The sequence below is a fragment of the Aulostomus chinensis genome, chromosome 20 (assembly GCF_037954235.1).
Source record: "Aulostomus chinensis isolate RoL2024-O1b breed Wild chromosome 20, RoL_Achi_v1.0, whole genome shotgun sequence".
Taxonomy (NCBI): Eukaryota; Metazoa; Chordata; class Actinopteri; order Syngnathiformes; family Aulostomidae; genus Aulostomus; species Aulostomus chinensis.
Genome location: NC_141339.1, coordinates 14,870,130 through 14,898,009, shown reverse-complemented (window position 1 = coordinate 14,898,009; position 27,880 = coordinate 14,870,130). Strand labels below are relative to the sequence as shown.

At 43.5% G+C, this 27,880-nt stretch overlaps 1 protein-coding gene across 9 annotated transcripts in view; it reads right to left on the bottom strand.

Annotated features, from left to right (window-relative positions):
* sash1a (SAM and SH3 domain containing 1a) overlaps positions 1 to 27,880 on the bottom strand; it is a 258,670-nt gene that overhangs the window by 52,189 nt on the left and 178,601 nt on the right. Inside the window, exons 1-2 of one of the 9 annotated variants that reach the window (XM_086190197.1) lie at positions 294 to 738; positions 54 to 188 (exon numbers count right to left, since the gene is read on the bottom strand). The exons of 6 other annotated variants lie outside the window; for them this stretch is intronic. In XM_086190197.1, coding sequence (XP_086046323.1) covers positions 54 to 188; positions 294 to 356 — 198 coding nt within the window. In that variant the 5' untranslated portion in view covers positions 357 to 738. Of the gene's footprint in view, positions 1 to 53; positions 739 to 21,604; positions 21,728 to 27,880 lie in introns of those variants that run through there. 2 more of the 9 variants (XM_086190202.1, XM_086190198.1) reach the window with 2 other exon arrangements.

The following is a 27,880-nucleotide window of genomic DNA, read 5'->3' as shown; positions in this document are numbered from 1 at the left end:
CCCTCACCCCCCCCCCCCTCCTCCACCTCCAACCCCCCGCCTTCACAACTTACCAGCATCCCCATAACGTCCGTCCAGAGTTGGGAGAAACTGTCGGACGCAGCCGCGCTGTCCCCCCGGGGCTCCTCTAGAGCCGCGGCGGTCTCCTGATCGCCTTCCATGGTTTTATGGGAAAGTTTGAGTTCAGTCTGGCTTAAGTGGAGAAAAGTTTGAATCCAAAGCCCTCAACGGGCCCCGATCAGACCGCTGTAAACAAAATCTCGGTGCCAAAGAGAAAGTTACCCTTGACGCACCGGTGAAACGCTCCAGCAGTGCCTGGCACGACGAGATTCAGCGCGTGAGAGGTGACCTGACATGTTTCCAAGATTCCCACGACAACTCGGTCGATGAATCCAAAGAAGAAGTGAAATAATTTAAAAGAAAGTTCAGTTTTTTTAGACGCACAACAGGTCTGCAAACTTTACCAGCGGGATGTTCCCTGCTCCACTAGTTCGCAGTGAACGGATTAGTGCCCGGCCATAAACCAAATCAGGCACCGGAGAGGAAGAAGAAGTAGTCTGAGCGAGTAGCAAGGAAGTTTCCAGAAAAGTTATTAGAATCCCTCGATGGGTGACAGAAATCTGTCTAAACTAGTTTAGCGAGCAACACGGGCTGCTGGCCATTAAAAATTCGAGTGAGAGAACGCCCGGAGCACAGAGCAAATCCTCCAAACACTGCTGCTGCGCCTCCCCCCTCTCTCCCTCTTCACCCACCGTCCTCACACACACACGCACACACACACACCCTCCTCCCAAACAAAACATTACAGCAGAAAAAAAAGCACTTGTCCCGTGTCAGAACGGCCTATTACCTCACTCTTCAGACGAATAATTGCGAAATTATTGTTATTAATATTACGACTTATATGAAGCCAGATATTTTTCTTTTTTTTCTCGGGTGGGTGGGGGGGGGGGTAGATTTTCAGCAAAATAAGAAGTTCCAGAATGCACTCTGACAAACCCTAACTTTTATGCCTCGATTATCCTATTTGATAGCTTTAAACGCCATGACTTTGCTACGCTTCACCACATCTTTAAGTTCAGTTTAAGAGAATTTACAGGTCAAGGAGAAAAAAAAGAGAAAAAAAAAGTCCTTTATCTCCTGCTGACACTTTCCACCAATTTGTCTATCAAACCTGCCTGGAATGGCATTATGGGCGAAGTATATTCTTTAAGCAGTTGTGTGGGAAAACAAAACAAAACTCAAAAAAGTGCATGGGGGAAAAAAAAAGTTGCTGGGGGGGGGGGGGTGTGTGTGTGTGACACAACGCGCTCCACGGCTCTGAATGTGAACTACATGATCACAAAGACACCATGCTTTTAACTGGGAGTAAACTTTTGTTTGCGTGTATCGGCGACGCAGATCTAAGTGAAACCCGTCATGTACGAGCATGAAATTGCACAGCTATCCCATCTGATTATCTGTTTGTTAGGCTCTGCCATGTATGCAACCCTATTGTAATGAAGAAGCCTTGTCTCAGTTCTCCCCGTTGTTGTCAAGAAGCACATTTTCTCAGTGCTGCAGCAGCTGCCAGGTCTTGTGACAGACGCCAGAAGGGCCCGGAGACACACGGAGTTAAACGGAACATTTTTAAATCACTGCTCCTTCCTCCTTCTTTTCCCTCTCCCCCCCTTCTTCCCAACAGTGAGCCGAACTAAAATGCTTCACCTGCTGTTTACCGGATCAATCCGTAACACCGCATGCATGAACACATGGATTTATCATAACAGAGGAAGAGAGAACACACAAGAGAACAATCCTTCCTGTAACCATGTAAAAAGCATTTGCTCAGTAAGCCCCAAATCACCTGTAGCCGAGCAGATATGTGAGCTGTGTTCTGACTCCCACACACGCATGTATTTGTATGTATTAGTACAATGTATTTATTGTTATTAAGGGACTTGTATTCTATTCAAAATGGAGCTTAATGTTTTCCATGCACAGCAGGATTTGAGCTTGGCAGTGCTTCATACACATATGATTATGGTTCAAAGTAAGTGTGTGTGTGTGTGTGTGTGTGTGTGTGTGTGTGTGTGTGTTGTGGCCAATGACTTTTACAGGCTCATGCATGAGTGGCAGCTGCTCAACATTATCCTGCTTACAGTCTAAACACACAACAGAGCAGCTTTGTTGGCTTGCGAGTCGACAACCCGGGGGTCTGACCTCGCATCTGTAAGCTCTGGGTGACGGGCAAGTGGTAGGTCTGCTACCATGACATCACTGCTCTAGCCATCAGTCTGTTCCTAGAGAACAGTGATGAACACAACACCGATTTGCCCCCGCCAAAAGCCCCCCCCCCCCCCCCTCACCCAAATACAAGACAGCGTGACCCTACCTGGAGTTTTAAACAGAGAGGTCAAATTGTTAATGAGGATGGCAGGAAGCCTGTTGATTCAGTGCACATTCATCAAACACTAGCAGTTTGTGTGTGTGTGTGTGTGTGTGTGTGTGTGTGTGTGTGTGTGTGTGTGGATGCCAGCTTTCTCTCTATCTTCGCACTTGCCAATAACCAAGGTGTCATGTTGCCAGACAAGAGGAAACCCTTGCCAGTTCTTTTACCATATGCTAATAACAATTTATAAGAGAATGACTTGCTTTGATGTTTTGTTTTTTTTCTGGGTTAAAATTCTAAGAAAATTAAGGACATAAAAATTGAGCGTGGGAAAGTTGTTGAAGATACGCCTGGACACGAACGTGAAATGTATTTCCAGGTTCCCAAAATTTAGTTTTGATGAAAAGGATCAGGTCATGAGTAAGTATTGTACAGGTGAGTTAGAACATCGTCGGTAAAGAAAATAACTTTTTGTGTGTGCGAGACACTTTCACTGTCCTCAAACGCACGCGTATCTTTTCCATCATCTTGTTTTTGACGGGAGCAAAATAATGCAGCATAGTTAGCAGATATACACAATTAAACCAACAAAGTAGGTGAGTTTATCTTTCTGTTTTGTTCCCAGTTCGTTACATTTGATGTCAAATCACTTCGAAAGAGCAGCAGTGATGCTCCTATCTACTGCACAGACTGGTAAAATTGATCCATCGCATTTCATCCGTGTCTGTGGTCCATGTTTCTGCCAGTGTTTGAGCCTCTGCGTGTAACTTGTATTAAGGCAGGGTGTGGCCAAAGGGTTTCTAATTAACCTGCACTTTGCCAGACAACAGGTTTGTTGACTTTGTCTGTATTCAGGCAACGAACATCACCATGCTGGAAAATGTGCTTGTTTCCATCACATCTGAGTTCAGAAATATCTGGAATTAATTTAAGAGATGTGACCCAGAAATGAATGTCAAATCTAAAGACATAAAGTCAGATGTCAGTGGGTGTTAGCTAGGGATGAACAATATATACAAACTCAATTCAACAACAAAAACAAAACAACAACAATGCACCTTCAGCGGTCAAAATCGACAGTCAGGATTTTGATCAACAGTTTACAATTTGGATTTCACTTGGAAGATGGATAGATTATGTATTATTCCAATGATTCCAATGTAGAGCCGTACGTGGCAGTGACCTCCATGAACGCTGGTTGCCACCTGCCACAAAACAAAAAGTTGTACACGAAGTCCAACTTTTGCTTGGTAGCTAAACGTGGTACCATTGGTGCAGGCTTTTTTTTTGTCATTTCTGTGTGTCGGAGCTGATAGGGAATTAAATGTGTTGAATGAGTGCATTGAATCATCTTTGCTCACGAGCCTTTTATAGCCATTCAGGTGCATGTCGTTATTGTTAAATTAAAAAAAGGACCTGTTCTATGGTCAGAATGGGTCATGAGAAGCAGGTAATTATCAGATATGTATGTATGTGGAAAAATTGTCCTGTGTATCCCCAGTGGTCGTGGGTTTTGTCTGCTGTCAAAGGTAATGGTAAAGGTATTCATAATGAGGAAAGGAGATGGGAGGAACTCAATTCCCAGCTGTCTTGCAGTAATTTAAATGCTATTTGAGGTAAATCAGTAAAATAAAAAAATAAATTTAAAAAAAAGTAGATTTGAGCATGATCAAGAGTATCTTGAGTAGAACTAACACGAGCGGTACGTTGTCAAATTAGGTCAGAATGGTGAAAAATAGACCAATTTTGGACAGGCTGAGACAAGATCGGTCCAGGTGGAGTCAACCTCCTGCCCCACCTGCAGGGGAAAGAGCAAAGACGAACACACGTGCAAGCACCATCGCGGGCGCCTTTCAATCCTCCCCTCTGAGGCCTATCATTAACAGCCTGCCAGGCTGAATCACGTTAAAGACTCAGATCGGAACTTCCATGGAAGCAGTAGACGTTTTCCAAACTCACTTGGCACACTGAAACTCAGTGTATCAGAGCGTGTGATTTTCTATTGTAGTTGACACAGCAGGCTTACGGTAAAAAAAAACCAACCCAAAAACCAAAACATACTGTTGGGTGATCTGAAAGAACGGAGGGAGAGGTAGCAGCGGGCGGATGAAAGTGTGGGAGGTGTTACACAACACAAAGAAATCAAACTGATGACATGTATTGATTTATATGAAGAGAGGGAAAGCAAAACCGCAAAAAAACTCAGAGAAAATGGAGGTAAAGATGGTGTTGAAGTGCTTGATATTCAGAGGAGCGGACCAGGACCTCCCCTGATAGTGATAGTGACCCTTTAGAGAGGTCAGTGACCCCAGGCCTTAAAAATAGCCCCGGGGGGAGTAACAAAACATGCCGGCAGGGGCGATTAGCAGCATGCTGCACAGACATCAAGCGCGACCCCCAGCATACGACCACACAACGCTGTAATTGCTTTTTTCACTGATCGAAGTATGTTCGCCTCCAGAACCGTAGGTGGCGGTATGCGATTGGACTTTCTCTGGGTTTAACTTTCGCATCACATAGCAGACTTAAATTCAGACACTTTCAAAGACAAATCTCTGAATGTTCAAGCCAGTGTGCTGCTCAAAGGACGACAAGGCAGGGAATGCCTCGGTCAACTGAAGGGGCAAAGGTCTCAGCCTGAGAGTCAGTGTTCATTCCTGCTCTTACCTTCGGCCATGAAATATGGCTGGAACTTCTATTTCTATGACCGAACCCTGGATAAGCGGTTGAAGATGGATGGACATTAAGATACTAACTGTATTAAATTAGATTTTAGCATATATATGAGGGTTCACATCGAATACTCAAAGGATAAATACATAAAGATAACTTTTCCTATTTAAGTAACCTCAGCTTTTGCTCGCATTATCTCATTCATCACCTTTTAAATGTTTCTACACATCCCTCCTTTTTAAAAAAAAAAATCAACATACAGTTCAATAGCAACATCTTAATTGGATTGAACGCTCCGAGCCCTTATCTGGTGGGGCTCTGTGTGCTTTCTCTTGCTGAGTAATTGGGATCAAGATTTTCACATCATTAATTCAGTTTAGTCGATGGGTCAAAGGCCTGACAATCCCTAGGAATCTCCTCTGCACTAATGCGGTTGCTGTTCTTATTTATCTGTGTGTGCATAAGCGGTGTGTGTGTGTGTGTGTGTGTGTGTGTGTGTGTGTGTGTGAGGGATGAGTGGGCGAGCAGCGGGCCCACAACCCCACTGCGCTTCACACGCCGCTGAGTGTTATGTGGGAGTTATCACACAAGCCAAATTAGCATGACAACTGATTACTGTTTCCTCAGTCCCCTTCCCCCAGCTATGCAACTCATTAAATTAAATACACACACACACGTACGCGCACACACGTACGCGCACACACACACACACACACACACACACACACACTAACACACATAAAACAATACCTCAATACCTTCAGGTGGTAATAATGATTGCTTGGCACTTGCTGTTTGTGTGCTCGAGGTATTGCTTTTCATGGCGTGGTCAACCATAACAATGGAGTCCCTTTGAAAGGGGGGGGGGGTATCAACACTGTTACCTTTAGGGGGTAGAAGAGGAACAGAGATAAATACAAATTGATATGCACAGGAAACAGCAACAGAAAAGTGAGGCTTTGTGCGTGGGTACGAGGGGCATGTTAGGTGTGTGTAACACTAAAGTCTGTCACGATATCTCTGTGTGTGATATTTTGTCTCGACCTTCGTAGACGGCATCGCCGAGGAGATGCAGCGAAGGAAAAATTCCTCGAAGTCGTGCTGGTTCTTGTGAGTTGGCATTCTTTTTCTATGCATGAATAGTCTACACAGTGAGTTATAATATCCCTCGTACAAACACAAGTGCTCCTGAGTGGTTTCTACAAGTCGTAATCCATACTTTCACTGATGTGACGGTAATTACGGGCCGCTTTCATGTGCTTTGAACGGTGATCCTGCTAATATAAAAACAAAGCATATTTCTGCTAAACCCTGGATTCACAGATTCTCCATGCAGTGTACGCCTCTATGGCCATGTGGTTGGTGATTATGTTACACTATTGTGAGTGTGTGTGCGCGTATGTGTGTGTGAGAGAGAGTGAGATAGAGAGAGAGAGAGAGGGAGGGAGAGGGCGAGATTCCAGGGTGTTCGAATCAGGCGCGACTGAAAGGACAGATGTTGTTTTGGATGTTAGCGAGCTTCCAAAGCTATGAAGCAGCACCACGTGAAAGGCTAGACACGGTTCGGTGTGACGGGAGCAGGCGAGGAGTGTGAATTAGAAATGACCACAAAAGAGGAACGCACACGGATTTGGTGAGATGTTTTGCACAGGTGTGTTTGAAAAAAACAAGAGGAGGGTATAAAGTGCGTGTTTGTAAGTTTGACTGGCTCCACAAGTGCAGACAGTGGAGTTGTGTTGGTGGATGGGGGGTCACGAGACTCAGCTGGCAGCTGTGGTGGAGTCAGGGTGGCAGTGCCAGGCTCACAGCTAATGTCCAGAGTGTCACACGTCCCACTTGTCATCTGGAGCTCTGCAAAACATATAGCAGACTAAAGAACCTCCAGGATTTCTATGCAATTTCTTGCATTTAGAAGCGAACGAGTTTTCGGTGCTCTGACAAGTCTCTCCTGAACCACCTACTTAGACTCTTCACTAAAGCCATTTGGCTTCTTGTTTTGCCTTTGCTCTCTTGCTAATCATTAGCTTTCCCATCAGTGCGTTTTACCATTTCACTTATCCAAACCTTTTCATAAAAACTTCTGTCTCCAGTCCGGGTTTTTCTCCTTCTTCTCTCAGAGGCGGATTAGTACAAATTGCTGCCCCCTGCTGTTGTAAAACTTCCAAGCAACAATGCAAAGAGCCGTCTCGCAGGAAACTGGACTGTCTATTAAATCCTCTTGCACATCCTGTTCTGTCAAGTCAGTTGCGCTGCCATATGTTCGCCTCTGAGCGAGATAGGGTGAAACGGCCTTGGCCTCAATGTTATTAATGACCATGTGTGCTGTGTACACACGGCGTAATCATCCCCTGCAGTTTCATCTCAGGCTCAGTTTTATAACACTTGCTTCAGGTTAAAGAACACAACGACACACGCAGGAACACACTTACACATACAGACACACACTGGGTAGCTTTGCATTCAGGGACACTTGCATGGGTAATGAGACAGGAGCCGCGTAGAGCCGGGGAAAGGTTTTATAGGTCTGCCTCAACTTTTGTGATCTAAACACTCTCACCTGTTAGCGAATACAGTAGCATACTGTAGGAGACGTGTGTGTGTGTGTGTGTGTGTGTGAGTGTGTTCCTCAATCACACATGAAGAAAGAGACCCAGGGAAAGGATTTTTGCCATTCAAATACATATTTTTTTTGCCATAAATAAATAAATAAATACATAAACTAATTCAAACCCACCGATGTGTGGCACACATACAGACCTGAAGAGAAGTACTTCTTTGGTCCCAAACTAATATCGATGCATCATTGGTATCATCAGATATCAGCCACTTAAACAAAAAGCATCCATATGGCTGACTTTTGTTCAGGTATTGTCTACTTTGCACTTCCTTAGGTAACAACCAATAAATATTGAATACATCATGGGCTTTTCCAAGAGTTTTAGGAATAAAGACACGATTATTTCTTTGAAATCCAGAAAGTACAGTGTGTGTAAACTTGTTTGTACACCATCGGCCTAATCAGTTCTAAAATTCTGGAAAAAAACAAATTCCAAAATTCTGCATGACTTATCAAACCATGCTATGGAAGTGTTTCTGAGCCTAAACCTACCACAAACTGGAGTATGGACACACTATGAAACTGCATTGAAAGTGAAAAATAAAAACAAAACTGTTTTTTTGTTTTTTTTTTAAGTACTAAAGCTGTCTCTTCACAGGTAGTACTGTTGTGTGGCCTGAATGTATTATGTAAGTGTATCTAGTAAAGTTTATGTATATCTATTTATGTGGACAGCCCGGTTACACACCTCGCTGAGTGTGTGCGATGTAGTAGAGCTGGGTGATCACTTCTCTCTACAATCACTGTCTAGATAAAGTTGAAATGCCTACAAAAATCTTTAAAATTCACCTGAAAGTATCTTTTCATCATTTTTTTCTCCTTGCGTGTACTAAAGAGTATCATTTATTTTCCTGAGGTCAAAAGTTGTCGGCTAATATCCCCTCTAACATAACATGTAGTGTAATTATGGAAATGCGCACACTAAAGTGAAAGTATTGGACTTGTACAGTTGTGTTTTTGCACTTTAAACGCATGAAAGCGTTTCCTCTTTGGAATTTAGAAAATTCTAATTGAAACTTTGAGGAATTTCTCTTGATTGGTGGAAACTCAAACTTGCAACACTCATTTTTTTTTTTTTTTTTTTTGGGTCACGGAGTCAAAAAAAAACAAAAAAACAGCGGAGAGTCTCTTATGTGTGCGTTGAGCGAGATTCCAGTTCTTGAAATTCCTCGCGATCCTGGCACGGATACAGCACATAAACAGACCGGTATACAGCACGCACTCAGCCCTGCACTCACTGACACTCAATAGGTCATTTTAATTCAATGCAGACTGTAAATCCAAACTAAAGACTACTTTTAAGCCTCACTGACTATTCTAGTACAAATCTGTCATAGTGAAACATGCATCAGCGAGGGCTTCGCCGCTCGTCCTTCTCGTTAGATTTATATCCCGTTGCTCACAGCAGAGACTAAAGACATGGCTGATGTTTGGTTGCGTATTAAAAGTTATAATAACTTGTTCCCTGGCCAACCGTGGGCTGCTCTGTGGTGCGGCCTTCTGTAATTACTGTCAGTTTTCACACAGCCGTCATATATTTCACACACAACCCGCAACACATGATCTGTCACACATACTTGGTCATTTGCACATTACGGGCAAATAAACGGCCATGTTCAGATACATGCTGACGTGCAAAAAAATCTTCTGACTCCAGATCAAAACCTCAGTGCAGAGAGGTTTTCAGCACCATATTATTACTTAATCCCAATGCTCCGAGCCGTCAGGAAACGCACCAGTCGACTGTTAAAAGATATTGGTGAGTACTGGGACATCACCGGAGTCGAAATAGTTTCCCAATACAATCATTCAATTCAAGGCCAAAAAAACAAACAATCAAAAAAAAACCCAAAAAAACAGCCCAGACTTGCTGCCTGTTTCACAAACACAAGTTCTCAAATAGCAGACAGAGTAAAAACTCGAGCTGCACGTGACCTTATTGTCAAAGTCAGTTTTAACTCAAACTCAGTGCGTATCTTTGAACCACTGATACGCATCTATTTAGGATATTATCTTTGCCTATTTGTGTGTATTCAGCCACCACATCGCATGGAAATCCATTCACATATATGTTTCTGGCTGAGATTAATAATCTAAATAACAGGGGGGAAACACGAGAGCACTGGGAGAACCCAAACCCTGAACTCCGCCAAACCTCATGTAAAAAAAAATGAAGATTTTTACTACGTTCAACAGATCTGCCCCACAATTTAACAGGATCTTCCTTGGGCCATACTATACCCCTCTGATAAGTTTAGAAAAATTCAGTTGTATAGTCTTTGAGTAACCCTGCTATCAATCAGACAAACGCAACTGAAAACAGCAGCAGTTTTCACTTGGCCACAAACGGAAAAATAAAAAAATCCAGAGTTTATAGTTTTAGATCAACAGATACTTAAAAGAAAGTTACTATTTGTCATAACTATGTGGTGTGAATGCATCTGTTTGAAAAAAAGCATGTAGCGTTCTGCACGTGGTAGTAGATTATATAAGTTCTCCCTGCTGACATCATTCGCCAGTTTGGTTCAGTCCGAACCTTGACATTCAAATCCTCTCGTATTTTCTTCCAAATAATGTATCATTTGTGCTTCCTCTACTGCAAAATCCATTTATACTGCTTTCCCACAGTAGGAAAAAGTAGTTTTTAAGCTCGTACATAATCACATCCCACGTCAGGAGGTATTTTAACATGTAAGTTAGGTTACGCCCTTTTTTTTTTTTTTTTGGAAAATGTTCTCTTGTCTCATCACAGTTTCTTAAGTATTATAAATATAACCATTATTTACGTGGTGCGAAGTCATCATCCATAATGACGTACCTATTAAATTGGAGTTGTAGGGGCTTTTTTTTTTTTTTTTTTTACATGCAATTGATTAAAAAAAAAATTGACTGAAGGGCAGAACAACCAAACGAGCCGTCTCTTCCAAACAAAGTCTAGTAGCACAGTCTCAGTCCGTCTCTGTCTGTATGTCTGGCCGTCCGTTCGTCTACACGAAACTCAACCACACAACACACAAACATAGTGCAAGCTCAGCTCAACCACTGTAGCCCTCCACTTTCACAGGAATTTCCCCCCATTTTAGACCAGAGGATCCTGCTTACACTGGCAAAATATGAACCCAGTGGCAGTATTGAGCCACAAAAAACACTGAACGAAACAAAGTTTGTATATTTTCCTAATTACTTAAGCAGGTTCAAATGGCAACAAATGACAGACTGGATGCGCTTTTTTCCTTTTTTTTTTTTGCTCGTTCTTTTGTGAATTTCCATTAGTGAAATCTCCCTCCTCCTCCTCCTCCTCCTCCTCCTCCTCCTCCTCTTCCTACTTCTCCTGTTCCTCTGTGTTTCCTTCAACTCTCTGGTTTTATCTTTAAAACACATGCAACACTTTAAAAGTAATTACACTCACCCTGGAAACCATTTGGATTGTCAAGCGGTTTGTTTTTTTTTCACAGCCAAAAATTTAATCAGGAAAATAATCATCAAAATCATACTTCTCACGAGGGGTTTCTACTCCATCACGTTTCAGCGCCAGTTTGAAAACAATATACTGTATTTAGATCAATGGATTGTATTTTTTGCCAAATCAGTGCAGTGCTGCTTTTTTGAGGGGTGGGTCATCAGCCCCCTACCTGACTTTGATCTCAGTCATTGTGGCTCTGATCTCAGAGCCTTGTCCTGTCTGCCAACCTGTCATCCAACATCAAACCTCCCCAGAATACTGTCGATCCCAGACCTCCACTTCCTGGAGGTACCAGCGATGCACATGTCAAGTTTGATGCTGATCAGAAGAGCAGTTTGTTGAGATGACCGTGTCAGACGGAGACTTCTGCTTTTATAGTTGTATGACCCCAAATAAATCCTGTCTACAGACAAGCAGCTTGTTGAGCCAGACACCAAAGCTCGACTGGTCAGTCGTCCTTCCTGCTCTCACCTGTGGCATGAAATATGGGTCATGGCTGAAAGAACGAGATCGCGAATACAAGCGATGGCGGGAGGCTGGCGTTTCCCATAGGGACAGGGTGAGACGTTGGGTCATCGGCAACGGACTCGGAGACGAGGCGATGCTCCTTTGAATGGAACTGGCTGGAGCATCTTGTAAGGCTGCCACCTCAGGCTGAGAGGAGACAGACTCCTGGTGGAGGTATTATATCTGGCCTGGGAACACCTCAGGATCCCCCAGTCAGAGTTAGTTGATATGACTATGGAAAGGAAAGTTTGGGGTTCCCTGCTGGAGCTGTGACTCAACCCCGGATAAGTGGTTGAAGATGGATGGATGGAGGGAGGGATGAATAGATAAAAACAAGCAGTAGCACAAGAACATAAAATAAAATGACATAAAAATCTCATCTTCGAAGAATTGGACGTAACCATAAAACATAAAGCAGATATTCGATGCCTGTTTTTGGCTCTTGACAGTCTGCTATTTGCTTCCAACACTTGGGTTATGGTTGGAAAATGCACTGATGTACAACTGTTGCGCTCCTAATATTTCCATAAGAGAACAAGATCGGATAACTGTCTCCACATAGCAGTCTTGGCCGACTTTGAATGTGTGAGGTGTTAAAAATGCTTAGCAGTTACTGTACGCTGGCAATGCCCTTCATAAACCGTGGTGATGGCTGAAGAGAGCTCATTACAGGCCGGCGGGGAGTCCTGTCTAAAATCTCTGGCCCGCACGGTCATTCAGAACCAATTAAAGCACCTTTTGGACACAGTCTTGCTCATTCCTATATTAGTCCTCACCGATTTCAAAGATTGTGCCAACATGCGATCACACAAGACACCAATCACACATCGATAGAGAAAACAAATGGAGCAGTCTGCGGTCATTAGCTTTGTGTGTTAAATCGTTGTCCTTGAAGCCTGTACCAGCCCCATCCCCCCCACCCTCCCTTCCTGGAAGAGCCAGGCTCTCCTCTGGAGCCAAGACGGCTCAGCGGGACCAGAAGCAGTATAAAGGTGAACAGGCCCACCGAGATGAAATGCAGGCTGAGTGAAACTGAGTTTGGGATACAGATGGCTCTGCCTGAGGTGGGGACACAGTCCTCTAATACGCAGCAGACGGCGCACTGACTGCATGACTTTATGAGGAAATTTCCACCTCTTCAGTTTGTAACATTAGAACTCATCAACCTATATATGCCTCATGGACTCAACTAGAACCAGGGTGAGTGTTGAGAGAGCGTGATGGATTGATCCAGCGAGCTGTAAAATCTGAGGAAATACAGACGGATAAATTGAGCAGACGGGGCGGGAATAGTCAAAGACAAGTTCCTGGAGGACATACAAACACACACGCACACACGCACACACGTAAACACACTCACAGGAGGTCTGTGTTGATACAGGAGGTTTTAGCTGCAGGGTTTGGTGCTGAGCCCACGCTGGCTAAAAAGATATCCATTTCCTGTGGCATAGAGTGAGCACATATCCAAGTCCAATGCAATATTTACCTTCCTTTCCTCCGATTATCCCTCTACATCTCCAACATCAGCATAGCATGAATCTATTTATGGATCGACTGAACCGTAGCTGCCATTCACCAACCAAAATACTGCAGATGAGCTAATGACAGCAACTGTCCCAGGGAATGCTAAATATATTTCTGTCAATAATTCAGTCAATTAGATTACAATTCACAAGACAAGACAGACAGAAATATTTGGACGAGGTGGTGATATGCAGCAAAGGTCCCCGGGGAAAATCAAAACATGGATGATGTGTTTACATTCCGCAAAAGGTCACGAAGACAGCCCAGTGTCAATGGCTTTCTCTCTTCTAGCTTATCTAAACTCACATTTTTTACCTCTTTGGGAAAGTCTGGAAAGCACGTCACCACTTCGGAGCAGAAGGAATATGGGCGTAAACCCGGGAGCTGAGTTTAACACACGCCATATATGAAGAAGAATTTCAAAAAAGAAGTTCAAAGTTTTTAGAGGGAATGTATCTTGCTTCTCAGTGTCAGGGAAAGGAGTGCGTAGCATCCAATGGGGTGGGTGGGGGGGTTATGACTTGTAGAACCACAATTTGAGGAAACTCCTTGTGTGTATACCTCTACCAAGGTAAATTCAACCAAACAAAGCAAAAAAAAAAAAAACAACAACTAATTTTCATTACATTAAACGGATCTGCCCCAAATTCGACAGGGTTCTTCCTCGGATCGTAACACACCCTTCCACCAAGTATAGTAAAATCCGGCTTCATATTTTTCACTTTATCCTGTACAGTGTCAGTTCTGTTCTAATAGCCATGTCTAATCAACAGATGTTTAGCTCATTTTATGATTTCGCTGGTTATAAGTTCAAGACGCACAAAAAACACATTTATTGTAATAACAAAACCTCTACATGCACCTTCAAAGATGTAGATTTAAGCACGTAGACATGATCAGGCTGTTCTCTGAAACCTCTGATCCTAGAACAACCACCCTGCAGCTGCACGCACACACGCACACACACACACACACACACACACACACCCTCGTCATATGTTTTACTGAGGCACTATCCCTGACATGAATATCAATGCTAGGTGAAATGCGAGGATTTACTCTCCACACCACACTGCAGCTTAGCAGAGGGATGCAACAAAAACGCCTCTTTACACCCACATTTGAAAACAGTATTTTTTAGTGTGGCTCGATGCCGGCCAGGCCTCGACGTTGTTTAATTCTAGGATGTATTTCTCACTCATAACTTCAAGCCAAGCGATGATGCAGTCTGTTTATGTCGCGACTGCGGTCTGGGTTTTTTGATGTGATGTCATGGTAAAGTTAGGGATGGGGAGTATCTGTGGGGAAACGATCAGGATGGTATCAACAAAACTATATCAAAGTAAAAGAGAAGCAAAGGAGGGAGGAGAAGAGCTGTGGAGAATGATAGAGGGAGGTTACGAGAGGGGTCTGGGGGGCAGGACCAGGCAGGGCGAGTCCACAGCTGGAGCAATAGCTCCCCCTGGGGCAAAGCTCCGATAGAACACAGACCCTCACTCCAGCAACCCCAAAGTGTTGGAAAACGCAAGGCATGAAATCAGTCTATCCCACACCCTGTGAGTTTTCCTGAAATCCAAAAGAAATAATCCACTAAGGATGATTCTAAAGAAAGGAGACATTCTGTTATTACTTAAGGTTTGAAGAACTACAATTACATGACATATAATTTGGACAGAAACGCTCTCATAAATCTCCCACCCTCTTTCTCTCTGACCACTTTTATGTGTTTACCCACCTCTACTTTTACAGCTGCACATTAAACACCCACCTTTGACCGAGATGTTAATGCAGGGAGTGAATCCAGAGAAGGAAAATAATTCACCCCGTGATTCATTAATGGCCCTTGATCCCTTAACACCTCAGAAAAGTCTGTGATGTCTTCACACATGAACTGGTTCATTGCAAATACACACATCGCCTGTGCCTGCAGGAAAATGTACAGCGTAGACGCACACACACACACAGACACACACTCTTGATCTGTGTCCATGGATGTGATGGGTGCCTCTGTCTGTATTTTTTCCATCTACGGCTGCTAGCACAGCTGTCCTGGGAGGAGGCAGCCATTAATTTATGTATGCGCTGTTGCTTGAACCAGAGGCGAGGGCAAGACGGAGCGCTGCCAACCTGGTCAGAGGGAAAACAGATGAGCTGGCCTTTCATGGTAGAAAATATCACCACAGCAGAGCTCTGACTTGCGGGGTCAACAAGCTGCATCTGAGAGCTTTGAATATTAGCATGTGGACGCCAACGACAGCATAAAGAAGAACATGACTGCGATCAGGACACGTGCCAGCTGACCACAGTTCTGTCATGGTTCTACATATAGACACAGATTTAAGAGTCCAGAATCAAGAAGCCAAACATTTGTTGAATAGCAAAAGCATTTCTTCCCAGCTGTAGGAACAACATCAACATCTGCAGCTGCGGAAGCTAGGCAGACAACATTAGCCCCAGTCAGCTGTGAGGCGAGTGTGCAGGGGCCGTTTATAAAGTGCAGCACCCAGAACACTATATATATGTGTATACTGTATATATATATATATATATATATATATATATATATATATATATATATATATATATATATATATATATATGTGTATACTGTATATATATATATATATATATATATATATATGTGTATACTGTATATATATATATATATATATATATATATGTGTGTATACTGTATATATATATATATATGTGTGCATACTGTATATATATATATATATATATATATATATATATATATATATATATATATATATATATAAATAAAACTTCTTTCTCAACAAAATACTGTAATAATCTCTAAACCTCTAATTGCCAAGCAGTATTCTTCTTCTTCACCTGCACATAAATATTATGCAGCATTGCAACTGAGACAAAAATGTTCACATCAGCATTGAAGAGTAGAGCTAAAATGAATCTCCGGCTAACAGAGAAATGTACAAAATGTCCCAAAAGTGGGGTGTCATGGGGTCGGGACAACCTCAGGTTTTTTGTTTTTTTCTTCCTCTGTACAAATACGGAGTGTGAGAAAGCAAATGCTGGCTGGTTGAGATATGAGCGCTTTGGGACTTCCCCTGTGATGAGGTCAGCACCCCCCCCCCCCCCCTACACTCCAGCAGTCATGCATCACTGGTGACATCACCGCCAACATCACCGATGCTTCGGCAACACAAATAGGAAGAATCACACACATTCCCGCAGTTAATTAAGACCATCAAAATTTATTGAGTGCGTGGTGACGTGCTGCTCGTTCATAGACGTCATCACCTGACACGTACATGTATGTGAGCTCTATGTATTTAACGCTGACTCCACTCGAATCAATCAACACAAGAGCTGCTGTAAATTAATTAATTAAGTAATTAATAACGTGGACTGTCGCATAAAACATAATATTAACTGATGAAGCGCTAATCACGTGTTTCATGTGCGCTTGCGTGTCTGTGCATGTGTGTGTGTGTGTGTGTGTGTGCGCTTGCAGCCTTTCCTGTTCCCCTGCTGTGCTCACCAATGCCTGCTATCCTGGGAAGTGGAGCAGCAGTGCCAGCAGTAATCAGAGCTCTTTGTATGCGCACAAACAGCCGGGCTGTCAGAAAAATGTTCAGTTTTTTTCTTTTTTGTTGTAATTCTTTCCTCTCTCGCCAATAACAGCTGTAATCCTCTCCTCTCCATGTGGTGTCGAACCTGTGACACGCAGTTCTGCAGGAGATTGGTGTTTACCTCTCGACTTGTTTTAAAATTGATTTAATGAGCGTTTAGGAAAAGAAAATATGAATGTTGGAGGATCGTTGAACTGGTTTGATACATACACACAAGTTGCGAAGACGTGGTGGACGCCGCTCCTGTGTCCGTATGCATTTAGTAGCACAAACTCCAACAAAAACACGCAACAGAATAAGAAATGAGAGAGGAAAGAGAAAAACAATACACCAGGACCTACCCACCTACCTGCTAAAGTGTGTATAATTATCATGCAACCATGAAATTTTGGTCCTTGCAGACAAAAGAAAATTCCAAAAATTAACATTATTAGCACAATCCAATTCAGGAAAACTTTGTTTTTCAAACCAATATTTTTTTCCTGCCCATTCATGACTGGAATTTGTAAGCCCGCTTGCACCAGGGTTAATTCAGTAAACTAGCCTTATTATTTCAGACCTCAATTTGGAACCACATGCAAAAATTTTTCCAAGATATGTATAAAAAATGGGGGGGGGGGGGGATGCCTGTATGTAATTGGAACCAGCGATGAGAAAGGCAGCCCCTGAAACTGTTCATGATGGGACTATTAGCAGGAAGTGTAATAAATGTGTGTGTCCCCTGTGATGGAGCACCCAGCTATATTTCTGTGTGTGCATCAGTACTGACCAGTCTCTCCCTGCTGCTGTAATCTGTCTTGCTGTGTGTGTGAAGTGACTTTGATAGATCTCTGATGCTAAAGCAACTGAAAAGTGTGAGTATAAGGCAGAGCGTATGTGTTTGAGTGTGTGTGTGTGTGTGTGTGTGTGTGTGTGTGTGTGTGTGTGTGTGTGCGCGTGTGTGTGCATGGTAAGATAAGAACCAGATGTGAGCCAGATAAGTTTAAGGTAGTTTTAAGGCCCCTCTGAGGACTCCTAAAATAAAAGAGACTGATCAATGCGAGTGAAGACAAGAGCGAGAGAATAAGAGGAAGATGAGGGGAAAACACATCTGGAGTCCTCACAGATGCAGTCAATCCAGGTAATAAAGCTGACAGAATCAGTTCCCTGAAGAAATATGAAAACTTTGAAGTGATGTGCCCTATAAAAACACTCCAGATGGTTCCAATGTTGAGTACTACTTTGACCCGGTGAAATTTAGTACCATGTTAAATCTGCTTTCTTCTCTTTGCTTGAAAATGCTGCGACATACTTGTGTTTGTACTTATTTGTCCAGTGAATCTTTGGTGAATTTTGGAAATGCAGTAAAAAAGGAAAGTAGGCCTGTTTCCACCTACTGCTTTGGAGAGAGTAAACCGGGCTAAATGAGGCTTATTGTCATCAGAAGACTGTGGTACAGGCAAAAGCTACAGGCGGCTGTAACAAAGAAGAAGAGGTTATCTTGAGTGTTTCACGCCATCTACCAACGAGAAATTGAGAAAAAAAAATAGTATCAAGTTTCATGACGAGCGAAAGTTGAGTGCAGATTCTGTGAGATGTCGAGGAAGAAGCCCTTGCCCCCGCCTCCTACCTCCCAAAACTCAACTTGACGGTGAGCAAGTGCTGAGCAATTGCAAGGCCATTCAGAGAGTAGAGCGCATTGAAAGAGTAGAGCGCGTTCAGAGGGCGCGTTCAAAAAGTAGAGCGTGTTCAGAGAGGGCGCGTTCAAAAAGTAGAGCGTGTTCAGAGGGTGGAGCCCGTTCAAAGAGTAGAGCGTGTTCAGAGGGCGCGTTCAAAGAGCAGAGCGCGTTCAGAGGGTGGAGGGCGCACAAGTCAGAAATGCCTCCTCTCGAGTTTGGTTCCCTGGTGGTTTTGTCATTTTTGAAAAGGCAAAATCCACCTCAATCGGGTCTAAAACAATGCGACTCTTTCTAAATTCTGATATTTCGATCAACCCTTTAAGACCAGCTGACGGAAACACGCCGGGCTGCGTGTACAATGCTTTGCTCTCACACACATTTATTAACATTATTTGAACCGTTTAAAGGAGACTGTACAATGTGACACATTCATCAGTCGCGTGTTCCTGATCCATCTCTATTTGTCTTTGTTGGACACAATGTGTTGACTTCACTCTGGAGCGACTGTTACTGTCCTGAGCAGGACAAGTGGGAGGTTTGTTAGAACACACTCTACTCTCACTCCTCTACACTGATTGGTTTGCTGGCACACTTACATTATACTGTGCTGCTCCTTGTGCCTAATAACACTACCTCAGTGGCTGTGGTCAGTCTGCCCGGTGACATACTGCACTGAGGTCAGACCAGTGGGAAAACTACTGCAGTATGTGCATGATCTGTCAGCTAATTCATGGAAAAAGTACCTCCATTATAGGACTTTTAAAAGAAAATCTAGTTATGCCAAGTTAGAATAAACCCGTGCCACCTGCATTCTGGCATCACTGCTGCCGAGCAATAAATCACACAAAGATGCAGAAGCTTGTAACAGCCAGAAATAAACAGAAAAAAAGTTGCAGTATAGACAGACACAGATCAGCTGCACCGACAGAGGGAGATGGCAAAAAAATTATACATGCACATATGGCAAAAGTGCAGAGTCAAACTATTCCTGGAAGGCTGAGGAGAAAACCAAGCCTGTTGTTTTATCATTGGCCCAATCACTGCCACCATCAAACTCTCTCTTTGTCTCTTTCTCTTTCTCTCTCTCTCTCTCTCTCTCGTGTGGTAAGCTGCAGAAGCAGATGTGCACCAGACATTTTTAAATACATGTGCCTCCATGCTGTCTTGGCTATTGCTAATGATGTCAATACACACCTGTTGCTATGGCTGACCCTCTTGTGGATAAACAGGCAGAGGAGTGGCTGCCCAGTTTTGGCGTGGTATTATTGGACCGGCAGCTGGGGCCTGTTTCAGCTGGCAGACACGATGAAAAAGCTGAGAGAAGTGAATCAATCCACTCTGGAGAACAGCTTTGGGTTCATGGTGTTTCATCAGAGCCAATATGCGGCTATGGAGGGAGACAAACAGATGGATTTGCCAAGTAAAATCTTATCAAAAAAAAACCTTGGACAAGTTATGGCCAAACCCATCATCTTCTCTTTAGACTAATTCTTAGTGGTGCCTAGGAGCTGCAGCGCTTCGTTGTAAATGGACTGCATTTCTACAACACCTTTGCTGTTCATTCACGTACTCACACACACACACACACACACACACACACACACACACACTCATGGAGCCATGTTAGGTGCCAACCTGCTCATCAGGAGTGATTAAGGAGCAGTAACTGGCTCGCAGTCATAGAGGGAAATGAGGATCGAACCAGCGACTCTTCGGTTGCTAGGCAGCTACTCTTACAATGAGCCATGCAGTTTTGTGTACCAGCACAGGTAGGTTAGGTTCTGCCCGTTGACTCCAGTTTGGTTGGGCATCTGCACAGAAGCCAGATGGGGTTATGTGTCCTGCTCACGGCACTAGCGCTTCATCTGGTGAAGCGCTGGGGGGCTGGAGCGGTCCTCTCGTACGCTACACCCCCGGTGAGACTCCTCGCCAAAGATGCTGCCAGCAATTCCATGTGTAACAGAGGAACCATGTGGTAGTCCAGAGCAGCGCTATCATTTGGGAGGGAAAAAAAGAACTTTGTTTTGTGTAGATGCTCTTTGCTCGCTTGGGCTTGGACCCCTAAAATGCTCCATGCCAATGCTAACAGGCCTAAAACTGGCCTGATGGTCGTAAGTGTATAAGGGTGTGTGTGTGTGTGTGTGTGTGTGTGTGTGTGTTTGTGCATCATGTACTTCCTGTCCCAGTATTTGTTTTTCATCTCCAACACCAGCCATTCACAATGACATTGTTCTTCTTGCACCGAGAGAAGGCGGCCAAAAGGAACTCTGGCTTGAGCAAAAACTCCCCTTCCTCACATTTCCAATGCATCTCTCTCCTCCCTTTTCCTCCCCCATCTGTACCCCCCTTCCTCACTCCATCCGTTCCCTTGTTCCTTGTCAGCTGCTGTGGAGATCCAGATGTGAGGGGCGAACTTGAATTGGAATCGTAGAGGAAGAAAAAAAGAGAGAGAGAAAGAGAGAGAGAGAGAGAGAGAGAAATCCACATCCCCCCAAGTGACAGACTTCATTGTCCAAGACCTTTTGGACAAGCCTTTCGACACATACACACAAACAATTATGTGACTCAAACAATGCGGTCCCTCTAGACGACAAGGCTCGATTGTGTGTGTGTGTGTGTGCGCGCGCATCTGGCAACAAAGCAAATCAATGAGCAACATCTTGAAGGAGATTTGGTGTTGATATTTAGCTGGCTTGCGCTGATTTTTGGCCAAGATCAAAGCTATTGTTCCCGTTCATGGAGCAGAGACGAGAAATCAATGTAGACCTGATGGCAAGCAGTGATGCAACATTATGCCAACATCACTGTTTGTTTTTTTTCTAATCTTCTTTCTTCTAATAAAAAAAAAAAAATCACACATTCACATCAACGGGTAGGGAGCAAATTAAAAGTAACACACACCGAGATGGGAAGACAGGTAATTACTCAGGATGTTGGGCGCAATAGCAAACACATGTAGCCTCACACACGGACTCCCACGCAGCATGGAGAAGTTAATAGAGTGAGTCAGCAAAAAGGGAACTCGTCAGACAGAAGCGTGAGCATTTCCTTGCCAACGTTTTCCTCCATATTCTTTTCTTTATGGTTTTGTTACAGCATATAAAACAGAAAACTTGGAACTTGTATCTAAAGTCAGACACCAATCTCTCTATTCAAAGAAGTCAAAGTACTCACCGAGAGGCAGCCCGGGTCTCTCCTGGTTCAATGTTCTCCGCCGGAGCTAACACAGACTATCTTTTTGAGAATGGGAACAACAAGTAGCGTACAGTGAAGAACAATGCATGTCTGCTGGAGCGCAGCAAAGCGTAAGCAGAGCAGGGACACAGAGGTCCAGTCATCAGGCTGCTGCTCACATGGGACGGCAGAGGAAGGGAGGAGGGTTTGGAGGGAGTCTACAGTATTCTGGATTTGGCAAAGGGGAGGGATCTCATCCTTCACTCTGCAAGGCCTCGCTTTTTTTTTCCCTTCTCCTCAAAAATTTGATGGCATGTCGAACAGTTCTTGTCTGTTTCAAAATCAAGTTGGTCCTCCTTTTTTTTTTCTTCTTTCTTCTGGCTGTCTTCCCCAACAAATCCAACAAGTCGTGTCTCTTACTCAGCTTCGAAAAACCCCCAGCGCCCCTTCAGAAGACAGATCGCTGCCTTGAGACACCTCAGTCATAAAGGTACTTAAACATAAGCGCCTAAACTGGCAGTACAAGTAGGAGGATAAATCTCCAATTGACTCATTTGTCTTCCCTGATCGTACATACAATCATAGAAACCGAGCAGAAAATTACAGGCTTTATTCAAGATCTCTCTCTTTCTCTCTCTGATGTCACTCTTTTTTTTCCACCCTTTTTTTTTTTTACTCAAAGGCCCTAATTCTCAAGTGGCCCAGATACCGCACGGTACTGGGGGAAAGTCAAGAGAATACGAAACCTGATACAGTTAAAAGCAACAATTATTTGAGTGAGTCACTCAACAGTGAGGTTCTTTTTTTTCCTCAATGTTAATTCGGGAGTATGGAACCCAAAAAAGGGGGTGGGGTGGGGGGGATTATCCCATTTTGGAAGGCTGAACCTCTAGAGGACTCCCTGAGGTCATGGGAGAGAATGAACGAGGGAGTTGAAGAAAGTAAGAGAGGGGAATGGAGGGGGCATGAGAGGACAGGCACAGGCTTGGATGGCGACCAGAGCTACGACATGGCTCTCTGACTCTGTTTGTGCTGACTGACCAAAAAGAAAAAACAAAACAAAACAAAACGAGGGCTGTACTTCTCTTGCAGACGTGGGGTGATGATGAGCAGACACGATGATGGAAAATAAGAGACAGATCGCGGACAGAGAAGCAAAAACATACATCCGAAAAAACAGTGGAAACTCGAAATATGCTCTGACGTATAAAATACAACGACGAGTCCACGGGGAGATCTTGAGGAGACCACAAGAACTCAAATTGGTTTTGTGTTTTCTTCTATGCTTCCAATTGAGAACAGCAACATGGTGCAACTGTATTTTTTATTTTATTTTTTGTGAGAGAGTAAACCTCCTTTGCCGCTTTTGTTATCCATTAGCACAATTTGACTAAAACTAGAGAACTATTTGAACTTTGTGAAGAAACAGTCCATTTTCTAAAAACTACCGTTTGAATTTCGTGGTCTAATCATTTCAAGGTCCTTCTAACCTCCTTGTTCCTTCCCCTTATTTTAACCTGAACAGAGTTTTAGCACTAATACCAGACAGCTACTTCATGCAAAAGCTTTGTAGTGCAGCACTTTTGTCTCCATCTTCTGGCGGTGACATTTATTACAAACACGTGCTTCCAGGCATAGGCCACTCCGTTGTCACTGTTCCTTTGAGCATCACAAAACTCCAGAGAAATTGATTTACTGTCAGATTGTTATCCGTTTCCTCAAATTCAAGTTAGCAAAGGGCTAACAGGAACTAGCTAACTCAGGCAGTATAAGTCTCTGGTGCGCAAACTCAATGTGCATCCTCTCAGAAGTGCAGCGACGTCGTAAAAGTGCTTCACTGTAGCTTTAAAATTGAGCGAATGGAGCCCACCAACGGCTACACGACTGGAAACAATTGAAGCAGAAACAGAATCCAACACACAGGCTTTGATAGAGAACCATAAATCCAGAGAGCCGGCAGCACTCCAGCTGTAAAAAAAAAATATAATAATAATAATCAAGCCTTGTATTGTGGCGAGACGCTTCTCTGAACGACTGTTACAACTTTGCACAAACAGCGGGGCTGCAGTGATCTCCCAGTCAAACTCTGGCCCAACCAGTGTATGGACTGTAGGAACTAATGTTACAGATGACCTGCATCCTGTTTAGACCTGCTGCCTGGACGTTTATAAATGAAGCAGGGCGGCGGTTCATGTAAACACGAATCCAAAAGAGACTGAAGGATGTGCACTGTGGTCCAAAGATATAAACACGCATGCAACATGAGGGACCACCAAGAAAATGTGCTGAACATTCTTTGTTAGAGTGGTTGGATTTCGTATTTCCTGTTTATCAAGTCAAATATTTTTAATGCTATCGAACCAACTGATGCTATATATGTCCCTACTGTGCTCCACGCCACGCCACATCAAGAAGAGGCTTTTGATTTGTATCCGGATATGCTAACACGCTACAGCAGCAGAGAGGGTGACACCTGCACAACAAACGCCGGCAGACCCAGAGAATGTTTAACACAGGGACATCAAAGAGTCTCATCTCTCAACTGTAGCTGGAGGAGGCGGAGCTACGGTACTCCTGCAGCTTTCCTGCATGATTGTGCAGGTTGTTCTAATCAGGAGAGAACACAGAAAACCATTCGCTGCTCCGGTCTATCGTTCCTTAACAGGCCGTACAACAGGGTTTATGTCGAGAGAACTATTGATATATCAAAGCGTAATAGACGTATTTACAGGTTTCCTGCGCAACCACGAAGCTACAGAGGGATTTTCAGGCTTACTGATTGACATTTACATTTACAGGGAATGTGCACAGCTGGCTTTTTTTCTGGTTAGCTTTCTGCTTAAAAAACAAAACAAAACATGGATAAATATTGAAGTGATGCAACCTTCAGACTTTCCAAACGTACTGAGCATGAATGCATCAAATTCTGGACTTTATCCGCCATTTTACAGATGCTTCTTTCACAAAGGGAAAAGGTCTTTTAGAGCCGCATCGCATGAAGTATAAAGAGAGGCATAAAGATTCAAGGGAGACGTCTTTTCATTGGCTGCATAATTAGTGTGAATGCAGGATGAGTCATCAAACGACGGGAAATGAGAAGATTAAATTTTTTCATTTCACGGGACCTTTCAATCATAAAATATTTTGCCAAATGTACTTTTATACTGCAAAAGATTCCCTTAAGACCTTTACTTCACCCTTAAAATGTCATGAGACTTCCTTTTGTCCCCTCATTCAGTCATATTGGTTAGTTTGCTCTTTCCGTGTATAATAAGATAAGCCCCCCTTTTCTTAATAGAAATCCCCACAATGTGATTCTTTAAACAGACCTTTGTCCCCATAAAATGAGGAATACCTGTTATACACACAGTGAGAGAAGAAAAAGAGGGGAAAAACTCATCAAAACCCTCAGAATCAATTAGCAGAATGTAAATAGGCCATTCAATTAGTTTGGCGCCAAGCACCGTCCTTGTTTCTCCGGAGGCAAACAATCAAGCTGCAGACACAAATTAACGCTGAACAAGAGTACTTGTCTAAAGTCTAATCGCCCTCTAGCAATAAATGGCAGCACCGGGGAGTGAGTGTGTGTGTGTGTGTGTGTGTGTGTGTGTGTGTGTGTGTGTGTGTGTGTGTGTGTGTGTGCGCGTGCGAGGGTTCACGTTAAAAATATCTTCCTAAAAATGTAATTTCATCTCAGTTTGTTGATATGTTAATGTTAGCAATGCATCTTTATATCTGAAGACAATAGAGGTCAGAGTAGAGAGCCCGGAGTGTTTAGAGAGAGAGAGTGAGACATACTGAATATGAACACACACACACACACACACACACACACACACACACACACACACACACACACACACACAAGGACGGGTCTCTCTTCACCATCTGCTATAGACCGTGGGGTAATGACTCAGACAAAATGAGAAGCTGCAGATATACAAAACCGGAGCTTTTCACACGCAAAATAGAAGACGATTTCACAAAATTTCCCTCTATGCACATTCCCATGCACACCTGCCAGGGGTTTATGAATGCATCAAAGGGTTTTCTTTCTTTTCTTTTTTTGACAACTCAACCATAGCGTACACACACACACACACACGCAAAATCAAAACCATTCATGAATTTTAAACAAGTTGCGGTTAAAGAATTTAGTAGCAACATCACATTTGAAGCAATTTATATGCAAATGTCTTACAAGTGGCAGTGAGGACAGGAGAAGAATTAAGGCTCGCTCATTGAACTTAGCAGCTACACTAATGTAAAATCCAATTAATGAGCTACAAGCATCTACGGCTACACACACACACACACACACCCACACACACACACAAACACATGCTGTAAACACACAGCAAGTCGCTGTTTTTTTATATATTTAGCTTTATGTGCCTGCTCTCAGGGGTGCTACTAATTAATACCCTTCTACCACTAGATGGCAGTAAAGATCTGATATTGTCCTACCCTCAAGCACACACACACACACACACACACACACACACACACACACGCACAAATACTATACTAGTACAGATGCCAAAAAAGGGAGTGAACATGATGAAAGACCACAGCAGAAAGCAGACAACCAGACTCAACCACAGAGCACGTACGACTGAGAGTTAGAGACAAACAGTCCAAGACGTCTCTCTCTCTCTCTCACACACACACACACGCACACACACACACAGACCATCACTACACACCACACTATGTAAAAGGCTGAGACATCATGCTATGTTCTGAAAGTGTAGAGGTTGGGTTTTTTTTTTGCATATCAAGGCGAGTAGATCAGACCGACGCTTGCTGCTCTCTTTGAGTGGCACCAGCAAACTTGGCTTACGCATGAAATGAACAACCATGCTGGATTTCATAATCGTATCAGTGCCTCCAGGCTACGTTGAGGCTGCTTGTGTTGATGAGGAGAGACGGGCAAGCTGAAGGATGCACAATATTGGATTCTTTTTTTTCCAATCCACGGTAGGGTCAGGGTGGTTCGACGGCTGGGCTCCACCATGTCACGATGCATGGAAGTTTATTTTTTTATGCTATAGAGGAGGCTGGCAACATCCTGTCTCTATACCGTCGGGTCGTGACACTTGTGGGCCGACTGTACAGTAAAATCATACTTGGTACTTGTAATCTGAGGCAGATACAGTACAGTGCAGCGCTGGAGCAGGTGAAGGAGTTCTCCACAACATCTTTATTAAATCAAAAGTCAAGATCCAAAATCCTTGATTCGAATAATTGAATACATTCCATACAAACAGAAATAAGAAGGGATAAGTCAGATTTGCTGCAACGACAGTAATCTGTTTCCAATGAGGTATTCAGTCTAAAATGACAGCAGCACTGTTCCAAAGCGTCTCAACTTGGGCTTCTTCTGCATTACAACAAGGACATTGAATAATGTATCTGATGCTGGATTTAAAACAAACGAGGTTCACACCTGGATGATACACGAGGCGGGGACAGGGCTGCCATAGTGGAGAATACTTCCTAAGAATCAGCTGAAACAGCGACACGGATCCACTTAGCTCCGTGTTTGGCTACATCCCCTTCCAAATGGCCACATGGAGCGATAAAAAGTAGAACAATTTCACAAAAATGAATACCGTGTTTCATCAGAGGCGACGTGAAAGCAACAGCACATGGTTCCACCCCAGCATCGCGGCGGCTGTGTAATTGTTGGGTGTATTTTAAGCATTAACCACGTGTTGTTGTCGGACTGCTAACTGCTAACTAGTTCGGCTGAACCTTTCAATGACTACCTCCCTTTATTGAATGGATAAAATGGTACAGACTGGATCAATTCAATGCAAAGTTGCCATTTTCACACAATTTTTTTTCTTTTGACACCCAACCCTTATAAAAGCAGGTATGACTCCTTCCCTGATACAGGACATCACAAGGGCACTTTCACAGTAGCAGTATTTACTCTGTTATAAATAATCATTGTCATCGTCCTTCTCCTATTCATTCTTTTGTCTCGCTCTAGCTCACAGCTCAAATCACAGGTTTGAGGCCAACCAGGTCAGGCCAGAAATCCTCCAAAGGGGCTGATGATTGCCTGTGATTACAGTCTGTATCCTCCTCTCTCTCTCTCTCTCTCTCACACACACACACACACACACACACACTGACCATCTCCTCTGGGCTCATCTGGCCAGGCCTGACTGAAGTAACAGCTCTCCACACTTGAGTCATTAACCAGAAAAGTGCCAGAGCGAGGGGGGCTAAACAAAAAAAAAAGCTCACGAGAGGGACGACACGTTT